Here is a 27171-nt window from a genome sequence, read left to right on the forward strand (position 1 = left end):
TCCTTCAGAACCTTGCTAAGTTTCATTCTGCTGTATCTCATTACAGGCATGTCACTCATACCTTTATAAAATGAAGGGTTTGCAGTTTTTTATATATATAATTGAAGAACTTCAAAATTATGGCCAAGCTTTTAGAATATTGTTTTATACACCCTCTGGTAAGTATGAGTACAATAAAACATAGATCCTTCAAAACCAGCTAGGTGCTGCCTACACAGAGTGCCAGGCTTTCAGCCTGTGCTAGTCAGTAAACAAAATCTCATGGGTTTGGGCTACTCGGGACTCGAGTTTCAAATTCTATTAAGAGCACAATTTACGGCTTTGTTGTAATTGTTTCAGAAGAAACAATCACTCCTCAGTTCAGGATTAAAACCTACTATTTGTGTTTAAAGGGGCATTTCAAGTCTCAATGCTAATAAGTGAATGTGGCTTACCTTAAGAAGCCAGCTCGTGTACTGAATTCCGAAGATCTTTTATTTGTCTCTCTGACATTTTGAATGTGCACTGAATGCATGTATTTTTCTGTCACTTTCTGTTTCCAAACCTCCTGATATTGTTTATCAACATAGAAGGGGCTTTTTTCACTGTTTTCCAGCATGAATCTGGCTGCATGACAAATACGTAAGGTTTAAAAGTAGTAGATGCTTCTGCTTACCCATGAATATGATGATACCACCTTGTCATGATCAGCAAGCTCCATATAGAAAACATTCTACAGCTTTTATTTACAATTCATTGCTGCCAGCCTGTATTTATGCCACTGCATATAATTATTTGCTTATTTTCTGTATATACCTTTTATGAATTGGACTATTCTGCAAGTTACATCTCTAGCCAATACACTGGATACTGCTGGCTTACATTAACTCCTCACATTCATTCTTGTGCTACAAGTAAAATCAATTGCCTATCTATTGCAGTGGAAGAAAATAACAAGCAAGGCAGCAAGGTAAATCACTCCAGGTGGAGGATTTCCAGTCCAGCAGGTGCAAGGCTGTGCCTGGCAGCCCCTCCCTGTGCCCAGTGGCAAGTGGAGCAAGAGGGAAGGTGCATTACAGGCCTGGGGGGTGCTACACAGGATGGCCAGTGTCACACCTGGTGGCGCCCGAGCTCAGCGTCACCAGTGCCACCATGAACTCGTGTCCAGTGGAAGTGTATGGGGGCTTTGTCTGTTTTTCTTTGAAGGCTGATTTTTCTAGAAGTGCAACGACTGAAGCTGGAAGCAGTAACTCTGTTGTGAGAGCACTGCTCTGCCTTCTAACAAAGGCTCTGTTGTGCTGGCACGCAGCACAGTGCCCAAAGCTCAGGATGTTTTCAGCCTATTTGCTTTCATTTGTATTCCAGTTAATCTGGCACAGCTGCTGGAGAATAACACCATATATTAAGGGTCATTTTAATCAAATGGATCCTTGATACTTTGATTTCTTCCTAAGGGCAGTTTGCATGGAAAAGGCAATTAACCACAATTCCTAACTGATGGTATGACCTTTAAAATATTAATTATGTCAGATTCTGTCCTGGCAACTCATTCAGTAGAGTATGCATGGAAAACAAAAGTCAGAAAACCTGTTGCAACATCTTTATATTTAAACCAGCATATCTCCAACCAGAGTACAAACAAGAGTGACTTTTGGGTAACTCTCTCTTATGGAAGGCACTGGAAGTATTTTGTTCCTCCTCTGCAGGAGAAGCCTTGTTTCACAACCAGAAAAATGAAGAAATTTCTATCTCAATAGAAATTTTGGCCTGAATTCCTTTCTCTTTCTCTTTTTCTCTCTCTCTCTCTCACTCCTCTCCTCTCCCAGAAGTAACCATAAGAAAATATATTAGGATTAATGAATTCACATGTACCGAAAATTTAAGATCCACAAGCCAAAGCAAAAACACCCTATTTAAATAGGTGCACTTTCCTTTACTGTGTAGGCTATGTGGTAGGTATGGTACACAGAATGTAGTATCTGCACTATGGAGGGTCTTAGACATATGAAATAATAAATAGAAATTCACATATTACAATAGGCTATAGCTTTTCCTTTGTTGATTTTTGTCTTGTTCCTGTTAAAGATATATGGTCAGTGGGTCCTACTGAGTTTTCACATGTGTTGGGCATCAGATCATTTACCTAGTGTTCTAAAATACTATTAATTCTACAGTCAGAGGTTACAAAGACACAGCCTGAGGGATCTCAAGTAAATATTGATGAATAGTGAAAGCTTCTATTTTCTAACCTTTTGCCCACAAGTATGCAATAAGCATAAGAGTGATCTAAAAGTTCTATCTGGCACATTCTTAAATCATTAGTGAACACACTTAAAATATTGCTAAAGTTTTCCTCTTTTAATAAAGTAAAAAATAATTAGTTTGGTTCTCTACAGCTACTACTTTTCGTGAGAAGCTGACCATTTCTCTCTGTTTATCTCCACAGGTTATGAGGGAAGTAATTTTGCCCTTCCTCTTTCTTTGCTGCTGCTGTTTTAAGTATTCTTCCAGGAAAGAAAGGCCCAATAGAGAAGGTATGCTCTCGAGGCTGGCAGGCCTTGGCTGATATGCCTTATCTGAAAACTGGAATGACAATATCTTTATGTCTTGCATGTCCAGTGGGTGGTGTTGCCGAGAGAGGGACAGCTTTGTGAGTGAGCAGAGGCCAGGGATGAGGTCAGTACCACAGGCGTGCCCCGATGGTGACGGTGAGGGCGATGGCTGCACCAGATGTTGACTGGACAGCAACCCGGAAAGGTGGTGAACCGCAGCATTCCTGCAAACTCCTGTTTTGAGGGAAAAAATTAAGCAGTTGCAACCTGTGTGAGACAGTTTTCATACTCTGAATGAGATTCAGTGAATTATATTCAACTGCTCTGGAAAAACGGGGAGCAAAATCATGGTTAAGAGTTTGCAGGAGCCAATTTTTTAAGAGCCATTAGGTCACCTAACGATGTATTCAGCTAGGAGATGTAAGACTGCAACCTGTCCTGGAGTGGTTAGGCTGAATGCAAGGCAAGTGTCTCAGCCAGCTTTCTTCACATTTCTTTCTTGCATTTTTGCTTTTATTATTTTAATCTTGGCATGACAGAGTTTTAGGGGTTTGCCCAGGAGCTAAGACAGACAATGGGTTATTATCTGCCATCGGAGAGGAAACAAAATACACGTCCGTGCTGAACGGGACTAAACGATCCTCCTGGGTCCCTTCCAACTCAGGATATTCTGCGATACTGTGAGCGCTGAAACATTGGTGGCGAACGGCCCCGGGGGCAGCCGACACCTGCCCGGGACACTCCCAGTGTTCACCTGGGAGCCGCTGGGCTCGCATCCAGCCGGCACAGCGGGTCTCCCCAAAGCGCAGAGCGAAAGTACTGTTATCTTAAGGCGGCCGCCAGCGTTACGAACTCCGCGGTCGGACAGACTGCCGCTCGTCCCACGCTGGGCATTTATCACGACCCTCCGTAGCTGCCGGGGCCGCGGCCTGCGGGCGCAGCTCTCGGCAGGGCCGCGCTGTGTCCCGCGGGCGGGGCGGGAGGAGCCGGGCGGGAGCAGCGGCCGCGTTGGCTCCGCGCGGGGCGGGCGGGCGGTCCCGCGGCTCCGCGGGCGGGGGCGGCGCTGGGCGAGGGCAGCGCAGCGGGGGCGGGCCCGCCGGAGCCCGGCGCTCGCCGTCTCCTTGCCGACGGAGGAGGGGTCGGAGCCGCCCCCGTCCCCGGGGGCTGCCGCCGGGCGAGCGAGGCGGTGCGAGGCGGCCGGGGTTAGCCGCAGCAGCCCGGCCGGAGCGGGTGGGTCCGGGCTCCGCCCCGCGTCCTCCCAGCCCGGGCACCCGCAGCGCCGCATCGGGTAAGTACCCGCGCTCCGGAGCGGCTCTGCCCTGGCCCCAGCCCCGCGGAGGGCGGCGCAGGCCCTGCGGCCTGGCCGCGCTTTGTTCCGGGGCGGCGGCGGCGCTCCGCTCCGCTCCGCTCTGCCGTGCGGCGGCTCCGGCTCTCCCGGGCGGCGGCGGCGGCGGCGGTGGGGCCGTGCTGCAGAGCGGCCCCGGCTGCGGGCTCGCCCCGCTCGCTGCCCCGCGGTGGGTGCCCTGGCCGCGGTGGGTGCCGGGGGCACTGCGGGTCGGTGCGGCCCGGAAGAACCCGCGCAACAGGTTCGGGCATTGTTCGTGCGGCCGCGGTGGCGGCGGCGGGGGTGCTTGGGTGCCCGGGGGGCTCTCCGGCGCCGGCGGAGCTTTTGCCTTTGTGCGGGTGCGGGAAGGCGGCCGCCCCTCCCGGCAGGCCCGGCAAGGAAGAGAGGGGTTCGGGCAGGGGAGCCGGCCGGAGGCAGGCGGGGGCGGCAGTGGGCTCCCGGCGGGGATTTTGGCGGTGCGCGGCCCCCGGTCAGCCCGGCGGCGGGCTGGGGACGAGTCACGGCCGTGTCACTGCCGCGGCGTCGGGCGCTCCTGGGTTTCTGGAAGCGCTGCCCTGTCGGGAAGCTGATTCACTGCTGAAGACGTGGTTGCTCATAGCTGCGGTTACCCTTTCTCTGGTTTTTGACAGGTCTATTGTCCAGCAGTTTTGCCTTCTCTCCCATTATTGTGGTGTCCCTTGCTACCCCCTGGCAGAGCTTTTTAGCCAGGCAGTTGTACGAAGGCGATGCTCTAAAGCACTGTTTTTGTTAAGGCTTTGCATTGAGTGTGTGGAAGCAAGAGTAGAAACAATTAAGGGAGAGTGGTTTTTTTTCTTTTTTTTTTCTTTTACTTTATGTAAGTTTTTTAATGAGCAAAATTCATGAGATCTATGTGAATTTCATGAGGTCTATGTGTACATGCGTTAATAGATGCTTTTGTCTGTTTCTCTCTCATATTTCTGCATCCCAAAGGAAATATTGGTCCTCTCCATTTTTAGTATTGCAATGTCTGCAGTGTCCTCACAATTGGACTTTGTTCATGCATTAAAATTCACTGTGATGAGGAAGTACTGGGTTTTTTCCCCCTCTTTTCTCCCTTTTGTGACACCACCAGCTAAGATTCAGTGTGTAGTAAATAATGAATACTGTTACTATATTACAGGATTACTGATAGTTATTAATTACTGTGTTAATAAGAGTTCTCCTTTATCTGAATGCAAGCACTTAGGGTCCTGATGCCATTGTCTGTATCGAGCAGAAATGTGAGAGAAAAGGGGGAAAGTGGACTACAGGATAGAACTGAAGCTTGCTCAGAGAGGCCTACGGCTTGGTGAGGTGCTGGTCATGCCTTGCTCTTTCAGGAGAAAAGCAACGAGGCAGAGTGCTGGAAAAGGCTGCTCAGGGAGATTGTGGAGTCTTCTTCTCTGGAGATATCCAAGCCTCCTGCCTAGGCTGGGTCACCACCAGCAGTTCGACAGGAATGTGTCCAAATTTAAACCCTTTAAACCCATTCAAATAGATCCTCTCCAGAGGTCCCTTCCAATCTTAACAATCCTGTGATTCTGTGAAAATCTTCCACCAAAATTAAGAGTAATTGCAGTGTGGTTTTAGGATTTTGCACAATTCTGTATGTCATAAGTGGCTGCTTGAAGGGTCCTGTAAAATCATCTCAGCTGACTGTTTTTCCTGGAGTAGTATGCTAATAGATGATATTTTGTTTGCAGTTTAAGTGGTCAGTAACATCAGTTTTCCTAGAAATACAATTTAAGAGAAGGAAATAGATGTATTTTTAAATTTCTCATAGGAATATTTAGTGTAAGAAAAACTGGTGTGATGTCTCGTCGAGTTGTAGGCTGTAATTCTAAATTGGAAATGGATTCAAATTTCTCAGTAAAGGTTATGTAAACAGGGGAAATTGACGTAGTTTTGTTGTTTTCTGTCAACAAAATTAATAAGGCAGATGAAGTTCAGCTCAGTTTCAGTTGGCTGTTGCTTGAGAGTGGTAGCAGGAAGGGAAAGAGAGGAACTTCTGTAAGAACTTTCAATACAGTGCTACCTAACTGTCAAGAATCTCTAGGAACAGATTATGAAGAGGAACACCTTTATTCCCCAGTGGTGATGGGTGGGGAAGTACAGAACACCTTCAATAGTCAGCTTCTGATGAGGTAGGCAGAGCCTATCCTGGAAATCATGTTGCAGGGTTTCCAGTGTGTCTACTTAAGCTGTCTCAAGTACTTGCAGTTTGCATTTTTGTTCCAAATCTACAGGTGTGTCCTCTTGCCTTCTCTCCCATCTTTTTGAGGCTGACTAGAAAACTTCCATTAATAGAAGGGCATTTTTAATTAAAATTTTACTGTGAGTCAGATTGCTGTACTGACTGATCTCTTAGAATTGCTGTCAAACCAGTGAAATGTGTTTGTCATCTTGACTTTGCCTTTTACACATTATACACTAATTTGAACTTTTGGGTTTTTGTTGTTGGGTTTCATTTCAGGGTGGAATTTGATCGAGTTACAAGGTTTCATATAAGTCTTACAACATTTGCTGAGGTTTAATGTTTGATGCTTATATGTTAACTTCGTATTCTCTAATAAAGAGGGACTGTTTCTATCTTCTTATTCAAGTTATGCTTTGCCTTTTTAAATTTTATAGCAGTGAGTACCTTTGTGAATACCTTCTTCCTCTGCACAAAAAATCTACTAACACTGTTGTATTTTCAATTTAGCCTACAACTCCGTGTAGGTTACATCTGATTGAAAGCATACTACAGGGATTCTGGTTCTTGTTACTTTCCTGCTGCTTCCGGTGCTGCCTCAGGAGCATTGCCTGCTAACTATAAACAATGTTGATGTCTACCATATGTTTTGGTAGAAAGTGCAGGATTCCTGCTGTCCCACTAAATTCAAATGCCTAGCTTGCTAGTATTTGTGAATAGGCAGTGGAAATGTTGACTCCCCTATCATGTAGCTCCATAAGAAACTCTTGTTTTCAACCTCCAAGGAAATAAATTTTTAGGTTGAGGAGCAAAATCAAAAAATGTGGTCAAATATTTTTTCATTTAAATTTGCAGAACCTGGGATCCGGAGCTCAAACTTGTAACCCTAGCAGACGGTTTTGCGTTCCAGTACCAATGGTAAGTAAGATAGGTCTCTTCCAAAAAGAAATCTTTATCATTTTCCTGCATTATGTTTGGTTCTTATGAAGCTTTGATACTGATGAATATACTGCCTTGAACAACATCTATGCATTTGGTTTGGTAGAAATTTTCTTAGGCTTTAACTCATGCCTTCTTTAGCTTACCTGCTTTGCTTTGTTTTCATTTTGTATCTTCTAAAAAGTCTTTAAAAGGCACTGTTACATAAAGAAGACTGATATTAAAGTTAAATTACATTGTCCAGCCGTGTACCTCACAGTACAGCTTGTGTTACTGTGTCTCACGTAGTGGTAATGTCCCACGAGGAGAGGAGTGGCTGCAGATGTGTTAGAGGGTGTTTAAGCATAAGACTGGAGATAAGTGAATTCTATTTTTAAGAGGGTTCTGTGGTAGTGGGTGAGAGTAAGGAAAGAAGTTTTAATAGCATTGAGGTAATTATTTGCTGCTCTGATGGTGTTGATAAACTTGTGCTGGAAGATAAATGAGAGACTTGGGAACCTTGATTGTGCAAGTAGAAAAATGTGTTGGCAAAGCTTTTTACTCTTCAGACTAAATAAGAGTGAGAGGTTTTTGAAGTGAGGATGATCTTACAGCAGATGCTAAACTCAACAAGGAAGCAAGTGAAAATCAATCTGGAGTGTTGTTTTCCTGTTTCCAGGTGAGAAGATGAACTGCTGCATTTTGGACAAGCTGAAGTTTGGAATGCTGGGACATAAAGAACCCATTAAGAAGGAAATTACAATAGTTAAGAGGAAATGAAGGTATGACTTAGGGCTTTGCAGAAACAATAATTCAAGGGAGATAGATGTAGTAGGGTACGTGAGAATTCAGAACCAAGATAAATTCCTGTGATATTGGCAGAGTTGTATTCGAGAGGTGCTCTTAAGTGAGGTATCATGAAGACTAAGTGTTGACCAGACCAAGGAAGGCCAAAAAGAAAATGTGTTCAAAGAATAAGATAAATGGGTTTGATGTTAGCTTGATGTTTTGGTCACTAAATGATGTCTGTGGCTGAACTCAAGACCTCAGTGCAGGTTGTCTGTTTTTTCTCTGCTGTTGTTCCGTTTGCTAATTCTTTCATTTTGCATTCTCACTTGGCCCTAAAATATAGTATAATTGGAAAATGTATGAGTGTCGAATCTATGCAGGATGTTCCAGGGAGCAGCTTAGAGAGATTGATTTTGTGTTCTCTGAAGCATGTGACCGCTTATTTATTGATTTGTTGGTAGTGGAAGGCTACATGTTTTATTTTGAGGGGGTAGGAGAGAGGGAGAGGTGCTGTGATTACTGCACATGGTTGCTGTGGTTGATGTAATTTGTGATTTGCAATTGAAATGTTCACAATTTTTAATCTGAGTACAAAAACTGAAGACATCCATGAAAGTTGAAATTTATTTCTCCCGCACCCACTTATTTAAGGACATCTTAGATAGTTATTTTTGCTTTGTAGAGCAGTGAATTAATGGATTTCTGAAATATATGAACAAAGTATTTATTTGCCAGATCTGGAATATTTCAGATATTCTCTTGTACTTTCATGTATGGTTAGCATTAGCAAAATTTTCAAGTTAGTTATTTCTTATTGGAGGGACTTTTATTATTACTCTTATTATGGATGCTTTGTGTATTGTGCAGTGAGGATGGGTATACACACAACAGTATGTATGTATGTATTTATTTATTTATTTATTGTTTTAGCAGAGGAAATTGTTCAGGGTGTTTCAAAGTCCACACAAAAATCATACTCTTGAGCTGGTGACTTTTTGGTCAGGTAGCAAACCCAAGGTTTTTAGGGATTTGTAAACAGACTTTTTGTTAGTCCCTTCTTCATTGTCATCTTGTTTTGGTCAGTTTTCTCCACTGCAAAAGGATGACTGCTTTTGTGTCTGCTGCACGATGGCTTTTGGTGTAGGGGAGCATTTCTTTTTGCTTCCACTCAGGCGAGTGTCACTGTGCTGAGCTGGGAATTGAATCCTGAGGCCCTGAGCCACATGCGCTTGTAACCAATGCCAAATATGTGTATTGTTATGAAGTGGTAGATTGTTTTCTTATGTAAGTGTTGCAAAAAGAACAAGAAGTTCTAATCTTGCACCCCAGAGGAAAGTGTTTTTCATTTCTTCCAGACTGCCAGCAGTTGCATTCATCAGTACAGCTGTTTGTCCTTTGACTTTTGACTTGGCTGCTCGTGGCCTGGGTTGTCTGGTCTCATTCCACCCACTGTCCTAGTTCATTTTATGAAGTACTGTAGGCAAAGGAGCTTTCTGATCTTTTATCACAAACTGGTATTGGACAGTTCCTGAAAGAGCTGGTGATAAGGCATTTATTTTTCCAAGCACTTGTGACTTTTATGTTGGTTTTGTTTTTGTTTGTTGGAAATGTTTGTGTTTCATTTTTTTTTTTTAAGATGTAGGAGCTAGGTTTATTTTACTATCTGTAGGTTATTTTTCTTCCCCCTAGCCTCACAAAGTATTTCTGTGGTGGAATTTGCTATCCATGTGATTCTGTACTATTTCCATGTGACTTCTGACTAAGGAAAATTTTAAGACCTTAAAATGAGAATTTTCTTTTAATGAGTTTTAGCGCAGTGTGATGAAGAAGAGAAGATGCTTTGGCTGTGCTTTGAATATGGCATTTCAATTGACATATTGCTATGTAGAGAGTGGTGGAAGAAGCAGTCTCTCAACTTGCATCATTTTATGTATTCTGTGGTCGCTTGATAGTGTGAAGTGAGATGGGACTGTACCAGATGACTGCACCTTCTGCTGGTTTGGCTGCCTGTTGTAAGGGAAGGAGGGTATGAGGTAGATTGGTCTTCTGGTGCTGGTGGGCAGGTTGTGGGGTTCTGTGGGAAGGTAAATGGTGTCTCTCACTTTATGTGAGAGAATGGCAAAATGTGGCAGGAATGCTGCACAAAAGGGAATATGGAGATCCATCCAAAACCTGTGGCCTATTTTCTCTACTATTCTAGATTAAAGAGGCCTGAAAACTGCTATAACTTAGCATAGACCATTGTGTTTGGCTTGGACTAAGGCTGGGAAGGGTAGAAAACTCTAGCAAGCTGTTGTCTTTGGTGTTGCAGCATCGTTATGGTGTCTGCATGTGTTCCTTTGGGTTGGACAAGTTTGCTCTCTGAACATGGCCAGTGAGTCCAAGGAGTGCTGCTCTTTGAGAGAGTGCACAGTGTCCCGTGGCTGGCCGTGTCCTATGGAAAGAAACAAGGGAAAGACCCAGGTGTTGGTATTGTGTCTCACAGCTGCACATGCAGGTGTTATTGTGCATCCTGAGCTACATTGTTTCTGTGCTTGCTACTCTTCCTTTTTTTTCCCCCCTCTGGCACTTGCTTGAAGTCTGAGGAAAAGCTCTGCCTTTGTGTGGAATGAATAGTTGACTGTGATCAAAGGTAGAGCTCGGACACACAATGTCTTTTTCTTGTCAGATGGCATAACCTGTTACTCACCTGTTCTCCTTTTGCTGGTTTGCTATCCTGTATTGCACTGCTCATCACTTCCTTTTGTTGCTCGTCTTTTTATTTCACTTTTCACAGAATGCTGAGGGATTGAAAAAGGGTGGGAAATGAATATGGAAGGTGGAGTTAAACAGAGGAAGTAGCTAACAGACAGTTCTCCTGAACTCTATTATTAACTTTAGTTAGAAGACAAGATTTGAAACTTTAGGTGAAAATGGAGTGGAATTGGAATTTTTCCAGGCTTAAATTTGTTGTGGCTGTGACAGTGTGCTTTTGGGTCGTGGCCTAGCATGCTGTTAACCTCAGCTTTAACCAGAGTCAGAGCACATTTTCAGTGTGTCCTTCAAACTGCCGTGGCAAGTTGCTGAGTTAGGTTACTAACAGTGCATATGTAATGGGAATGGCATTGAATGGTTGCATCTTGCTTAAGAGTTAAAGCAGCTTACATACTCATGAAATTAGTCTGTGTTTTTTATTTTCTGACTTCTTTAGTGTGAATTAGCAGGTTAAAGAAGCTCAGGAATATTTTTATTATGTACAACTTCAGACATAGTATAAAACTTCTGTGTGTCTTTTTTTTTTTTTCTGGAGAGTTTTTACAGGTAGTAAAAAAAAGAAAAATATGAAAATGGTTGAAAAAGCAAAAAATTTGATATTCCTTCAATATCTGGACTTACCTTTTCTCCTGAGGACTCTAATGTTAAATACTTAGTAGTGCTGCTCATAATACCTTAAAGAGTAAAAACCAAACACTGAATTTACATATGTAAGCTGATGTTTATCTGTCAGGTTTTACTGTTATTTTGAAACTGTCCAGCTGAGTTGCCAAATTCCAGGTGCTTTTTAATTGAAGACAGCATTAATTAATAAATATTTGCAGCCTTCCTTTTTCTATTTTTGGGGCAGGTTTGTGCTTCTCAAATTACCCTGGAGCATCAGCCCTGGAGACACCTTCATTTGTGTTCTCTTTGTACAACTTTGCCTTGTGGGACAGATGACATCCTTTAATGTAGCTTTAAAGGGAGGTGAAATAATAATCTACATAGATAATTGTGATATTCTGCTTTCTCCTGTCCTTTGCCTGTGGATTTTATTTCTGTGTGGAACAGATGAACTGGTTTTAAGCTGATTCAGGGAAAAAGAGGGTAATACTTTGTGGGTTGAAGTTAGCATCTGAAAAAGCCTGCATGCTGGCTTCAGAGAATGAAGATGTTAATTTTGAAGGTCTGCAATTCAAAAGTTAATCTAAAAGAAAAAGTGTTTTCATTCTACATGTTTTGAGGCTTTTTTCCTTTGGTACTTCAGAATGTCTGTTGTTATTTGTGCTATTGTTTCTGCCTGGACTTGCAAGCTGCTACAGTTTTGAACCTAGCTGCCCATCTGCTCCTTGGTTATTTATAGGCAGATTTGTGGAACTCCTTCTAATCTCTCAAGTCTTCAAAAACATTAATGAATTAAACATCACTATACTCTTGTAAAAAGAGAATTAAATGAAGGAACTGAATGGAGACTAAAAGGGATAAATGACTTGCTGAAAGCCATATGTATATTTCATAGCAGAACAGGGAATAGAAACCAGATTCTTTTTTTCTTACATGTGGTCCTGTGCTTAACAGACCAGCTACATGCTCTTGTGAGGTACAAGCTAAAGGAATGAAGAAAGAACTCGTTCTTTGAATCTTGCAACAGAAGCTCATGTGCAGACTAACCCATTTCAAGACCTTGCACCATGTACTGAGAGTATGAAAGGTTTCAGGTCTAACAAACATGAATAAACATGTTAATATTAATTCTCATTAAGCCTGAATTCGATTTGATTGTTAATGTTTTGGAGCAGTGGTTTCTGCTGGGTTGCTTAGGAAGAAAACACCTGTTACTCACAGGAGAGCTTCTCTCTGACATCTTGCTTCTAGCTGTCCAATAAACCTGTCCTTCTTCCCCTGTCTTTAATAGACTTTTACAATGGCTTTAAACAGTATCTGGACATTGGTTCTTACTTATTTTTTTTAATTCAATGACAATGAACATGGGTAGCACAAAATGCAGCTGAAACTTTCCATTCATCAGAAATTTGGCACTTTGATGAATTACACATAGTACTTATTGTGTATGAGTTTTTTTGATTTTTGGCTGGGTTTTCTTCTTTGTTTTTTTTTGGGGCGGTGTTTTTGTTTGTTGGGGAGAGTTGTTTGTTTTTGTTTGTTTTTAGTTTTTGGAAGAACTTCCAAAATCTTAGATGTGTGGAGTGAAACATTGTAATTCAGTCATTCCAGAGTCTAGAAATTAGGGAGGATGCAGCCTATTAAGTTGTGATTTGATTTCACATTGGAGTGCATCCTGAAGTATTGTTTGCATTTTTACCTGTTCTGTAATTTTTTTTGAACTATTTGTTTACCATTTCCCATTCTTTCCATAATGTATACATGTTTCATGTTTGTATGCAAGAGAATTTTCTTAGATAGTATTCGTTTCTGCTTGTCAAGGGAACTGGAAGAGTTTTCTATTTCCACTGGAATGCTTTTCAGATATTTAGGTTTTAAGTACAAATATTATGCAAATTTAATGTTGCCACCTTCTTTTTGAAAACTTCAAAAGAATGAATACATTTGTTGGAGATTGACATTGCTATATTGATTTAATGGCCTGAAAGCCTATGTCATTCTAAACAAGTCCAGTGAGGTTCTTCAAAGTGTATTGAATGTGTCCAGGAAACATGTTAAGTAAAAGATCTGCAGTTTGGTGTATGGTATTTTATAGTATTATGGCAGATTAGATCCTAGGTGAGCATACAGCACTCCAGATTGGTCCTGAAATTCAGCAAACAAATTTAACCTCCTTATTTATTACATATCTGTAACATTTCAGCGTATGAAAGTTCTGTCTTTTGATTTGGAAGTGATAAAATGCAGCTTCCTGAAGTATTTCCTCATGTGAAATCTGTTCTCTTCAATACTTTTGTTTTTCTTGTGTAGCTTTTCTGCATTTAATGAAACCGATTTTTTTAATTGATGGATAGACACTGAATCTGTTTCTTTCAGCTAGATAGTGGTAGAATATTGAGCAACAAATAACTCTTTCCTCATCCTGAATTGAGAGCTTGATGGAAAATTTTAAGAGCCTGTCATTTTGTCTTCCTCCAACAAACTGAAGACTTTACATATATCTTGTAGGTCTGAATATGTTGAGAAGGTACAAAAACAGCTTTAGTAGCTCCCACTGGAAAATAGATGCCAGCTTTCTTGGAATGGTTTCACTTTCCAGTATTAACAAGAGACATTTAGTTTAATTCATCCTGAGACTTTTTGGATGTCAAAAATAGAGAAGGATGCTAAGCCTGTTTTTTAAACATGAAGACTTTTTTATCCTGGTATGTTCTGCTAGCCTGTTCTGGTGAGTTTTCTTCTAGATGAAACCTATCAAAGCTCTCACAGAAGAGAGGTAATTGTAAACTTGAGGAGTTCATGGAACAAAGGCTAGGTGGTTGGAATTATCAGCAGTTGTACTAACTGGTCTGACTCACCTCCCTCCACTCTGAACAGAATGCTTCCTTTGGTTCCAGGAAATACTGAATAAAAGAACTATTTTGATCTGTGGACAGTGCCACTACTGTGGCAGAAAGCCAAGCAATGCTTTCATATTAAATAAATAGGTCTTTTCAGAACAGCAGAGAAACATGTTCCCTAGAGTCAGTGAGTTGATGCAGGCTTTTGTTCCTATATGAAAGTACAAAGATAATGAAGTGTGTGTAGGTTTGAACTTTATTCATTGATTATAATAAAGAGGCATTTGTAAGAATTTGGAAATGTAACTTGAGGAGGAGGGGGGGGGAAAATAATTCAGGTGTGTGTTCCATATCTTGAAAAAAAGAAAAATAAAAAGGACTGCCTAAGTTAAAAAGCTTATACAGAGTGGTTTGAGAGACAAAAATGTCTGCCTGAGTAATTCTTGAATTTTGTGGTTTTTGCAACAAATAACTACGAGTCTTTGTCTAAAGCATACAGGAAGCTTTAATAGGATGCTTTTTTGAGTAGTTAGTCAAAGTGCAGGCTGTCATGGGACTCAGTTTCCTGAGAGAACAGAAAGTTGTTTGTTTCCTTCTGTAATACGTGAAGTGTAAGTTTTATATAATTGGCAAAAATTGCACTTCAATATGAAGATTTTGGGATAAGAGATGGGAATGAACATTGTGACACATTACACATTGGAAGAAGCAGTAGAAAGCTGTTGAAATGTTTTTTCTTCTTCTATAATAATATGATAGTTCTTTTTTTTATTTTTTTGTGAAGCTTATTGTTTTAACCTGAAAAGGAATAACTCTTTTACCTCAGGCTATTTGGATTTCTCTGGATTTTTTGGGTTTTCTTTTTTTTTTTTTTTCCCTAAGTAATTTATAGTTTTTATTCAGTTAACTTCCCCCATGCCAGGGAAAACAGTTCTCTTTGTGTGCATTCTGAAGTATCAGAGGGAGAATTCCAGGTTGCTATCTGAAGCCTTGGGCCTGGAATGAAAAAGAGGGGAAAAAAAAAAAAATTGATCTGTTTTTATTTTGGCTGGGTATTGGCACATATCTTGAATTGTGTACTTCTGAGCAGCATTAGGTTTTTTAATGATGTGGATTGATCTGTGGAAGTAGGACCTCACAAAGTACAAGCAGATGGCAATTTCTACTTTTGTGTAGGCTGGAAGAGGAGGTTGCAATTCAGGCATCCTGGGGATTTGTCAGTGAAGCAAAAAAGCTTAATCACAGTGAATTGCAGCTCACAGTGCAATAAAAATTGCATGAGGATGAGGAGGAGGCAAAAGAAGCAGGAGCATTTCCAGGTATAGATTATAGGTAGTTGTTACTACTTAGTTATTCAGGCTGTTGGATGTTTTTCTTCAACTGAAGCCCTGCTAATGGCAGGGTAATGGCAGTGTCCTGACAGAAACCTAGCATAACATATTCAGATAATTATTATATTCTTTGAAATACCAGACTGTGCAAAAGCACAATCTTATTTGCACTTATTTTACATCTGAATGAGCAAGCAGGTGACCTAGCTGTAAATTAATTGTAGTTTATTAGGGTTGGGAAATGGGATTTTAAATAAATTATCTTGTCCTTGGTTGAGATTCTGCTTTGGTTTTTGTGGTTGGACTGTTTCTTCCCCCCCTGTGAGGGAAAAGAAATCTTTAATTAAATATTTGTATGGATAAATGCCTACAACGATGTTTTTTTCTTAAGTTTTGATAATATTTTAGACTTTGGTTACAGAGTTGTGTTATTCCTTCAGAAGAATACAAAATTGTAACACTGTAAAACACTGTAATTGATTTCCCATGCTTGACAACTTGAACTTCTTGTGTTTCAGAGCTGTGAAAAGTATCTGAAGTAGAATGGAAGCCTCGGTAATATTACCTATTCTGAAGAAAAAATTGGCTTTTCTTTCAGGTACGATTTCAGTTTTCCTCAACTGATTCCACCCTGCATAATTTGGATGGCATATTTGAGTTGGTTATTTGGATTTGCTGAACATTTTTAACAAAAATACGTGGTTGGTTAGTGCTTTGTCATATTCCAAAGAGACCTCTGGAACCTTTTATCTGGTAGCCAAGCTGTTGGTGCTTAGGACTTGCTTTGCTGTAGCCTGTAGCTAAACCTGTGAAGTTGTTGAGAAGTTTCAGTCCTTATGTAAGTGAGTGATGATTTAATAGACATCCAAAAATAATCCTTGCAGATTTGATTTTTTTTGTTTTTAGGAATAGAGTGAATATTTTCAGAATTTTCTATAGAAAATTTTTTCTTCCTTTTCACCTGCCTTTTATCCAACGTAGAAACATGTGGAAGCAGAATTAGCCATGCATTGCAACTGTTTGATTATTGCCAATTAGTTAATTAAGGGAAGGCTGTAATTGTAATTTCATTTCTTAAAACTTCCTGAATCTTAGAGTGAAGGTAACTTTTCCCACTGTCAGAAAAACAAAACAGAAAGAAAGGGAAGGTTTCAAATGGTGAATGACATTCTCTTGCTGGTTTCACTGCCGTTGTGGATAGCTGTGTTACTTCTTGGTCTTTGATTTTCTGACCTAGTGTGGGTAGGTAACTTACAGAACGCTTGTCAACCTCAAAAATTGACAAGTGTTCTCATAAATATTCTTCTGGCTTAGCTTATTTTAGTTTGTGTTTTTAGACAGTCTAATTTAGCCTGCTGCAGTCACCTGAGAAGTAAAACCTGCTCTTTTTGTTAATAGAATTTATTTTGAATTTGCCCACTGTCCCCGGCAATTGCAAATCTAGTAATTGCTTTATAAAAATGAACAATCAAACTCTTAACTCATTTCACATTAAACCTGGGACAGTTCTTCCACAGTAAGAGCAGATGTGCAGTGTGTTGGTTGTTCAACATTGTATTGCTAGGGGATATTCTCATTAACTAGAGTGCATTTTCAAATTGCTATTGAAGCTGCCTGATCCGTTTCAAAATACAGGCATTCTTAGTGAAAAGTAATTTATTGAGTGGCATTTTAAATGCTAGGAACCATTTTGGACCTATGTATTTCTAAGTAGGTTTGATCGTTTTGGAATTGATTAGTATTAATGGGTGCTTTAATTTAATGAATGGTAAAGCTTGATGCAGCAGGATTTTTTAGCATTCTTCAGTGTAAGTAAAGTAATTTGAGAGACACAGATCAGTTCATGTATCTTTACATTAATTTTACTCTCTATCATAGTTATATATGTATAGTTTCATAACAGTTTCATTAATGTTTAAAAATGTATACTCAGGATAATATTTTAGGAATGTGTCTTGCTGAAGTCTGTTGTCATTTTTGAATTTAAATTGGTACAAATAACGTTGATCCTGCCTTTTTCTGTAAACACAACAGTGGTTTCTAATGGAAATCCATGGCTGGTGTAGCTTTCATTTTGATAAGTTGTTACACATAGCACAGAAGAAAAGGAAGGCTCCCAAGTCAACACAAAGCCTTGAGCAACCACTTTGGTGCAAAATGAACTAAAAATTTCTTTTTTATTCTTTTTTTTTTCTTTTCTTTTTTCGTTTGTGATTCAGTTGCTTTCTTTAGCAGTGTTTACAAACCTGGGGAAAAACCTGACAGTTGTTACACAAGATTACTTGGCATGAAATAATAATTTAGATAATTATTGTGGTCTTTTTGTGAAATGGCACAAGATTATGTTTCTGGGATTCAGGTTGTGTTTTGTTTAGTCAGTTCAGCAAATGCTGTTTAAGTCCAAGCCTTTTTCTTTTTCTCTGCATCCTCATTCCAGTTTTCAGGCTTTCTGCCATTCAGGAACAGAAGGGTGGACAGTCTGTAAATAACTGTTGCTTTGGATTGTTTCTGTCCATTTGTCCTGTCTCATACAACACCACTCTTCAATTCTTCAGTTTAGAAATGCAGTTATTAAAAAGTGTGTTGCTGTTTTCCAGAAACAATTATCTCACAAAAGCAAGGAAGGGAGGGGAACAAAACTGCTGCAGTGGAGCACTGAAAGCAGTAGGTCCTTTATGAAAATTTAGAAAATAACTATGTATCAGTGGATCTTTAAAACTTCAAATTTTGAGAGTTTGCACAGCTTTGGAAACAAGGAGAAAAGGCCTGTTGCAATTAAGATTTTAACATATGTTGTGTGAACAGTGTTTGTTCATTATCTTGTATGCACCTCATGGATGGAGAGAATTTTTATCAAATTATGTCAACATATGTGTATGAGTCTGCAAGCATTACTGTGCTGGTGCCTTTCCTTATTTCTACATGGCTGTTAGTATTCTGTAAAAAGTTGTTCTTACTGATCAGATGGAACTTCAGTTCTACTGAAGGACTTGATGAAGCAAAAGCATTATTTAATTGCTTTAGCCATTGAGAATGAGGATGTCCTTTCTCAGGTTACTGAAACTGACTTTGCTTCATTTGCACCCAAATAAACCTGTGATTATAGATGTCTCTGTATAGTTTGGTTTTTTTTAAATATAGAGAAGATTATTTAGTAATTGACTCCTTTAGAGTCAAGTTAGTTTAAAATTAGTTTAGAGTATGTGCCATGGGCATCCTGTGTGGTACAAGATCCTCCTTAGTAGTCAGTTGGACTAGAAAAGTCCTCCTTTTCTAGGAGCTCCAGCTGGAGTTTCTGGGTACATGCTCAGCTTGAGAGTGGACAAAGTTTCTGGTAGGCTGGTGGTGTAGAAGGTCTAGAACATTCTTTTAGATAACATAATCTAAAAATGCAAAAATAATGCTTGTGGAACACTTGATTTGTGTTGTTTATACTGAAAGTATTAGGTGAAAAATTGTGACAGCTCTAGATGTGGGCTATCATCTGATGCCCTGGTGATGCTTTAAATATCCATGTGGTGAATGAACCTTCACAACTGAGAGGTGAAATGTCAGTTGAGGTTTTCACAGCAGCTTTAAAGGATGCTTTTATTATGAAGTTTGAGACCATTTAACTGCAAAGTATTGCTTCTGCTTAAACCTCATCACATTAACTTTGTAATTACTTTTTCTTTCTGAAACAGGTGGGAAGGACAGAAGAAGTGGCCTCATTCTGACAATTCCATTATGCCTTGAACAGACGAGTATGGATGAGCTGAGTGTCACCCTAGACTATCTTCTAAGTATACCAAGGTGATTTGGAAGGCATTCTGCTCAGAGCTGGGTTTTTTTTCCCAGTTGTAGAAGGGATCTTTCTATTGTTTTTAATTTTACTTGCTCTTCTTTACCAAATTAATTTTATGTAAATGCTTATTTAGAATGTGATACTGTCTGAATGAGTTAGAAACACACATCCCAATAAGCTGAGGGATATGTACTAAGGTTTGTCTGTCCTTTTATGTCCTTATGTTCTCCTTTCTTGGGATAGCTTTTTTCATAATTTCTTTTTAATGACAATGCACTTAAATTGCTAAGTAAATTAATGAGCCATTCCAATCAAACTCCTGAGCTTGCAAGGCCAGCATTACCCATTTCCCTTTCTGTGCTACATGCCTAAGCTTTGTAGCTTGTAGGGCTTCAGTTTGAAGTGCACTTAGTTTTAAATATATACAGTCTTACTGAGGTTAGTGAGCAGCTTGTGGTACTGCTTAAAAGTGCTGCCTGACAATTGAGTATCCTGTCACTCATAGCTTGCTGTAAAATCAGTGTTGTTCAAGTTCTGTGCATGTTGCCACTGCCAGCTTATAGTGACAGTTTTTACTACTAACTTAGTTATGTGCATTTCTATTTTCTTACAACCCAGGGACTGATGTTTATCATTTTTTTTCTCTCATGTGCCTCTGCTTTATAAAGAAAAAGAAGCCTCCCATATAAATGTTTGCTTTTGTTTCTTTTCAAATTTCTCTTCTGGAAACAGAGCAACAGTGGCCTAACTAAAGAAACCCAGTATACTTTGCATACTGTAATCTATAAATGTTTATGAAACACAGTTAAAGGATCCAATGTTGGGGGTTTTTTTGGTAGGTAAAACTTAAAAAAATCCTGATTGGTGACAGAGAAATAAAGAATAAACTCAAATGATTCAAAAGTAGAACATCAGTAGGTAAATGAGTATACTGCACAACATTTTAGTTCTGTAAGTTTTAGGGTTTTTCAAACAGCTTGTCTTTTGGAAAGTGATAAAACACCAAATGGTCATCCACACAAGTCATGTCATTGACCTGAGTACTTGGCTGTATTTATGGAACAGATGCAGGCATTCTTGTTCTAGTAAGCATTAATTATTCCACAGTCTCATCCTGATGTATGTCTTTACATATATTAGTGTAACAATAACTGTCTAAAAGCTGAACCAAAGTGCTCTTTGTACTCAGTAGAAACTGGAAAATCTGTTTGAAAGTGAAGTCAGTGTTCCCACATTTAATGCTCTGTGTCAGTTTTGGAAAAAAAGACCTCTCTTCTATGGTGGCAGTATGGAAAAATCATTGTTGTTTTGGTTCGTGTGTTGTTTTTCAGTGGGAAATGCAAAATTTAGCCTAAGCACATCACTTTTTTGTTCTGGAAAGACTTGCTGAACTGTGTTGGGGAAAAATAGGGCTGAGGGGAGGGATGTTATCCCAAATCCAGATAGCTGTCCAAGCAACATTAATCCTACTTTCCCCCAAGTTCTATGTGTAAGGTAATGTAGTATGTTTGACTTTTAATTCAGCTGTGCATGGTATATGATGTAACTACAACTGGTTTGAGATCTGCAGTCTAGTGTGGATTGCTGACTGTGTCCAAAATTTGAGGGGCATAACTGCTTAAAGTCTCTTGAGTAGAATTTCTTTGGAATGTGTGTGTAAGGCCATTCTGAAATTTCAGACAACTTATTCCTAGTGTTGAAGTCTACTGTTATGCCTTTCTTTGATGGTATTTAAAATTCTCAGATTCTGGAGAGGTCTGTTCAGACCTGAAGAAGAATAAAAGTGGCAACATTATGATGTTGTCTGTTCATGGTAAAGTTTGCTTCCTTTGTTATATTCTCTCTATTGTGGCTCAAATCACCAAGCTTTGCACTTTTAATTTGCATACAAACGTTTACACTGGCTAAACTTTTTAGAAGTGGTTGCTCACTTATGAATTTGATTGGTTGTATATTTTGTTGGGTTTGGAGGGTGTTAATAGGCTTAGTAGTAGAGGAGCAGATGCTGATACTGCTTGATTCCAGTGAGCCTAAGGAAGTCATGTCTCAAGAGTAGTAACACTCTTTGCCTTACTCTTAAAAGCAATAGTATTGTGCCTTTTGAGTTGGATTTGATTGGAAATTGCACTCATGAAGCCTGAATGTTCAGAGTGCTTCCAGAAAAATCATGTGTGGTCTTAGAGGTTCCTTAAAACCAAAAGCATTCGTGGACTCTTTAAACAGCCAAGTTTAATTATTTTTTCCTAAATAAAAAGTGCCTTTTTCCCTCCCTTTTTTTTTTTTTTATTACTCCAGGATGAATTTATCTTCCACTTATACCCGATGAAGCTCAGCTTAAACATGAAATAAATAACAGTTAATTTCTTGTTGTGAAACATAATGCTTACTGTTGCATGCCTTATTTTTTGTAAGCTAAGGAGATCACAGAAGTAGCTTTGTTTTGTAATTGCAGATTTGGGGAAGATTACATAATGCTTTCCTACCTCACGTAAATGTCATTTTTGGACTTTATTCGCTTATAGCTTTGCCAACACAAGAATTTCAACCTGGGACATGATACCTAGTGTGGTAACTAATGTTAAACCATGGGCTCAACTTGCAAGTCCTCTTCTGACCTCCCTTTGTCTTCCTTATGACACTGTAAATTGATCTTTTTTCTGAGGATTTTGTCAAGTTAACAGTTATGAGACCTTTTCAGAGTTGCTACAGTTTAAAGAAATACTTGTATTAAGAGATATACTTCAGTGCTACTGAAAAATTGTGGTATCTAATAATATGCTGGAGCATTAAAATTGAAAGTTATTTTCCAAGTGAGTAAACTTAAGGTTTATAAGACAGTGTTTCTATAAGGAAAAAGAGCTATGGAGTTGTATTTTACAGTAGACATAAGTCCAAAGTTATCATGATCTTACACTTGTTAGAGTGAATTGTATGTTTTGCCAAGTGCTTCTTTTTATTTTTCTTTTAGTGAGAAGTGTAAAGCTCGAGGATTCACTGTGATAGTGGATGGCAGAAAATCTCAGTGGAACGTGGTAAAGACGGTTGTGTTAATGCTCCAGGTAAATAAATATTTATACATTTGTAGTTGACTGATCAGTTTTGTGGATGTGAACCCAGTGACTGTGTAGAGACAGGTATTTCCTTAAAATGTGCTTCTGTGAAGAGTTCTGTGCAGCAGGTAGAAATTCTGAAAAGCAGATGCTGCAGCTCACTCAAGTGAGAGACTGTTTATATGCTGAGAACACATGGTTGTAGACCTTTTTCTAAAATGGGGTTTTAGTTTAAAAAGTACAGAGATATGCTTGTGGCACCACCAACCGTGAGCAGTAGGAATGTGTGCAGGGCTGCAGTTCACACAGGTATTGCAGCTGAGCAGGTTTTGATGCAATATATGCTGTACTACCTGGTTTCCTTTGCAACAGGATGTAGTTGACTTAGTTGTGGATCATAGTTCCAAATGCAAATTATGTTCTGTGTACTTCAGAAAGTAGGAGAAGAAGAAAAGTGGGAAGTTCCAATTAAAAAATTCTAAAATTCTAAGAACTTAACTCTTCAGAACTGTGAGCTTTTACAAATAGAGTCTTATTTTTGCTGAGCAATATAGATTATTTCCTGGTCTCAGTAGTCAAAGAAAATGCCATTTCTAATGCATTAGAACACTTGGACTACTGCCTTTCTTACTACACAGATGGTTCTTCTTTGTCAGAGTAGTTTTCCTCTCAGACTTAGGTGAAGCCTCAGAAAGTGTGTCAAATCTAAATAATTTCTTTTTTTTCGTCCTGCTGGGTCATTGTTGCTTCTGGGTTTTGAAGCCTGTGTCAAGGTGTCCTTCACCTATTCTTGACTAAGATGGTTTTCCTATTAATAGAGTTACAGTATCTGAATCCCTTGTGTTCAGGTTATGATCTTGACTGGGTTTTGCTTCAGCCACTGTGTGGTTGTGAGGTTCAGTGGGAACTGCAGCTGGTGGGGAAGGTCAGCTCTTTGCCCACACTCTTATTTCCCTGGCTTGCTGGTTGCACTCAGCCTGCCTCTGCAAAGCTTGCAGAAGCACGGGTTGCACATTTGTTCTTGAGTTTGAGAAGGAAGTAATAAAGAAGACTTTTCTATGTGACTTGATCGCTTGTGCAGGTCACAAGAGATTTGTCTGCTTCATCATATGTGGTCCTCAAAAACCCTTCTGTGTTCAAAATATTGTCTACGTGTAAATAGTTTTTGCATATTCGTTAAAATGGTACAAGAATGATTTTTTTTTTTTGTTGCTGACTTCTTTAACTTCTTTTGAATTAATTTTTTATGAATAAAATTAGGTAGTTAAAGAGAAATCCCATGAGTTGTCACCTTTATATCACTGCTTTGATTATTTAACTTTTACTTATTGCTGTAGCTGATGAGTTTAGAGCAATCAAGAGTCTTTGTTCCTTGATCTACGTTCAGTGTGGCATCATAAAATCAACTTAGTAGATGAAATGAATGATTTAGTCTGAGAAATGTGTTCCTGGTAGCATTTTAATGAATTAATATGTTGAAATGTCAATATTCAACCTTTTCATTTTAGTCTAAGTAATATATACTAAAGAAGTATAGGATATAATATTGACATGTGATCTGATAACAAATATACAATTTTTTCCTAACTTTGATTACTGTTTTCTTTTGCATATAACATTGATGGAAAGCTTTGTTTTTAACATTTCTTCTTTTTCATGAAATACCATAAATTAAAGTAAGTCTAGCCAGTAGTTCATTTTTCTGTACCAAAATAGCCTAGAATAATGGTTTGTCCTTAGGACTGGGAGTAGAGAGGTAATATTTTCTTTTCAATTTTGACACAGTTTGCTATGAAATCTTGTGAAATGTTACAAAGCAGGATGGAACAAATATGTAAATGAAGTAGACTTCAATTCCTGTCTGCAGTTTTTGTGCTCTTATATAAATGATGAAATCTAAGGGGAATTCAGATCTGCGGTAAATGAAGGTTTAGTCTTGAATGTTTTACTTATTTTTTCAATTGTTTTACAGAATGTTGTTCCAGCTGAAGTGTCACTTGTTTGTGTAGTAAAGCCAGATGAATTTTGGGATAAGAAGGTTACACATTTCTGCTTTTGGAAAGAGAAAGATAGACTTGGCTTTGAGGTATGTTGAATTTTTGTCTACTTCAGTCAAAAATACTGTTCCTGAAATACTGGTATAATTGGATGACAGCTAAAGTGTCTTTGAAATAGCTACATTCCAGATGCTTTGTGGATAACCTTAACAAACCACTGTGGCTTTTTCCATTTTTCATGAGAATTTCTTCATTTAATATTCTTAATTTAGAAATGTGTGGCATTTAATTATTTGCTTGGCAAGAAAATGAAATTATTTGATACATATTGTGGGGTGTTTTGAGTCAGAAACTATTGTACAGGATTTAGTGTGAAATTTTTCATAACTTCTCTAATAGGCTGTAGAGATACATGGTGTATAGTGTCACTCTTATCAGCTGTAACCATTCTGACAAATATCTTGTTGGTATTGCATACTTTTTCTCTCATTTTGTGAGTTCTTTGACATCAGGAACAGGTTGTAGATCCCTTGGCAAATAGAGGCTGACACTGTTCTGTTGTGAGGCAGAGTGTGTACAAGAGACTACACGTTAATTTTAGCAGTTCCCTTATTGCCTCTATCTGGGAGGTTAATGGAAACATCAGCTTTCCCTGCTTTTTTTTTTTTTTTTAGAAAATATCTGTGTCATCAAACTTTCCACTCATTTTTTAAGCTAATCTTGTTTGAACTACAACAGGCATGTAGCATGCAGCCCAGTCACAGTGTCTTTAATAAAAAACATGAGTGTGGCAGTGCCCACTTTTATAAACTAGCATATTGTTTGGAGCCACATCCAAGATGAGAATTTAAAAAGCCTATGAACTAACCATCTGTACTCAAAAATATGTTTTAAGAGCTGCTGCTTAGAAAGTGACTTAAGTTTGCAGTATTCAGTTTCACACAGATCATTCACAACATAAGGTAAATGTCAGAGTCCAGAGAGCAGCAGTAATGAAGGGAAAGCCCCTCTTTAGAAGTCATTACTGTGTGATTTAGGCTCTCTTTTTCCCAGCTACTCTCCTGTAAATAAAGTTCTTGGGTAAGTTCAGGAAGTCTTCGAAGTTGATACAAAAGTATAGCAGTTGTTAGTGTATATATGATGGTGTTGCTAGTTTGGAAGTTAATCCTTCTGGAAGATTCTTCTTGGGTTTTCCTTAGCACGATTCGGCTAGAATGCATTTTTAGACAAATAAGCATGAAGCCTACAGAAAATAAGTCAACAAAGTAGATGCTAATGAAAGGATTTTTTGTTTCACTTTAAGGCTTGGCTGTCATTAAGTGATAATCCATTAATTTAGTAATTTTAGTAATTTTATAAAGCACATTCTGTGCTAGTAATGGTGTTGGCATTGTTGTTGGCATAGACCACTGGAATTATGTAACAAAACCTTTTGGTTTCTGTTACTTGGTTGCAGTCGGGAAAACTGTTTCATTAAAAAAGACCTACCTTCTGTGGGCTCCAATTATTTGTGTCAGAGACAGGAGTATGTCTTTCCTCTATTCCAAATACAGGTGCAGAGCACTGATAAGGCTGTGTTAGGCTCCAATTGATGCACAGTCTACTGCTGCATAGTTCTGCATTAGTGGCAGTAAAAATAAACAGCACCCAACTCATGTTTTGGATCACAGGTTAGATTTGTGTAACTACTTGGAAAAATCAGGATTGGTTTTGCACCAATGAAATAATTATTAATTAAAAATTTGAATTAAAGTATGAAATATTTTTATTCCCTTGGGTGTAATCTCATTTTATTTGAAGTAAAGGCTGTGTAACTGTGATTTCTAATGGAGCATCACATTTACCTCCTATTTCAGACTAACTGATCTGTTCTTAATACCTTGCTTAACATTACCACATGAAGCCATTTATCACAGTGTCTTCCTTTCTGTTCAAAGGCAGAGATCCTTTGCTTCAGAGTGAGATGTGGTGATGATGAGTTGCAAAGCACTGAATGTAAATGTGGGAACAGAGATCAAACAGTACTGGGTGGATAAGTACAAAGAGGTGGGCTGATTCAGCTGAGAAAGAGTTCATATCTTTATTTCTGGTTAGTATTAGTGTTGGTTTTGGACCTACCTCAGGACAATTCCCGTTTGTCCTCCAGCAGAACCTTCTTCTGTAACTTCATTCCTCCCTTATTAGCAACCAGATCATGTGTTCATTGAAGCAGTTTTATCTGGTTGTGTGCCATGCTTCATAAGAGGAGAGTTGTCTTAATAGTTATAAAGCTGTCTTTCAGCTGAAATGTTGCATATATGACACTGTAATACTTAATACTGTTAATGTTTTAAAAGATTGTGGAACAGGATTTGAATATAAAAATTGCTGTGTTTTAGAGAGTTGGGAGGTGGAGCTTTTTGCTTTTTTATTAATACAGTCTACACAGCAATGTGAAACAAATGACTCTTTTAGTAGGTGTAGTGTGTTGTATTTGAGTGTGAGCTTTTCTTATGAGAACAACAAACATAACTGGAAGAAAAAATGTACCATAAAAATAGAAGAAATATACAAATTTGTACACAATGCAAAATTATATATAGATTGGTGAGGTTATTTTGCACATGCCATTCATTTAAGGAACTTAGAGGGAAAATAATCTCTGAGCCTGATTTAGAGATTAGATTAATACTTTAAAAATCAGTTTGTTGGGAGCAGGAACGAAGAGGTGCTTGCTCTTATTATCCTTGTGGAAATCAGCGAGCAAAATTTTAAAAGCTCTCTTAGAATTTGGAGTAAGGAAATCAAGTGCATTATAAAAAAGGAATAAGAGAGAGGCAAAATCAGGTGGTAAAGTACTATGAATTAGTTGGAAAAAATTAGAGTGTATAGCATAAGGATCTTCATAATCCTGAAGTCCAAAGTCTGAGTAGTTCCAAATGCTTTACACTTCTACTGTAGCAGCTGTCATCTTTAACTCTAGTAAAGAGTGTCAGAAATTTCTTATGATAATTTCTCTGCAGCATCTGCTCTGGAAAATCTTGAGTTCTCTA

General features: G+C 38.9%; 1 protein-coding gene across 1 annotated transcript in view; it reads left to right on the forward strand.

The window, feature by feature from the left end:
* Positions 1-15851: 15851 nt before the first annotated feature.
* The window catches only part of SESTD1 (SEC14 and spectrin domain containing 1), a 37707-nt gene continuing 26387 nt past the window's right edge, over positions 15852-27171 (forward strand). The window contains exons 1-4 of the mRNA XM_062498279.1: positions 15852-15906; positions 18992-19100; positions 22061-22151; positions 24115-24228. Of these exons, the coding sequence (XP_062354263.1) occupies positions 15852-15906; positions 18992-19100; positions 22061-22151; positions 24115-24228 (369 nt within the window). The remainder of the gene's footprint in view (positions 15907-18991; positions 19101-22060; positions 22152-24114; positions 24229-27171) is intronic.

This window comes from Cinclus cinclus, chromosome 9 (genome assembly GCF_963662255.1).
Source record: "Cinclus cinclus chromosome 9, bCinCin1.1, whole genome shotgun sequence".
Classification (NCBI taxonomy): Eukaryota; Metazoa; Chordata; class Aves; order Passeriformes; family Cinclidae; genus Cinclus; species Cinclus cinclus.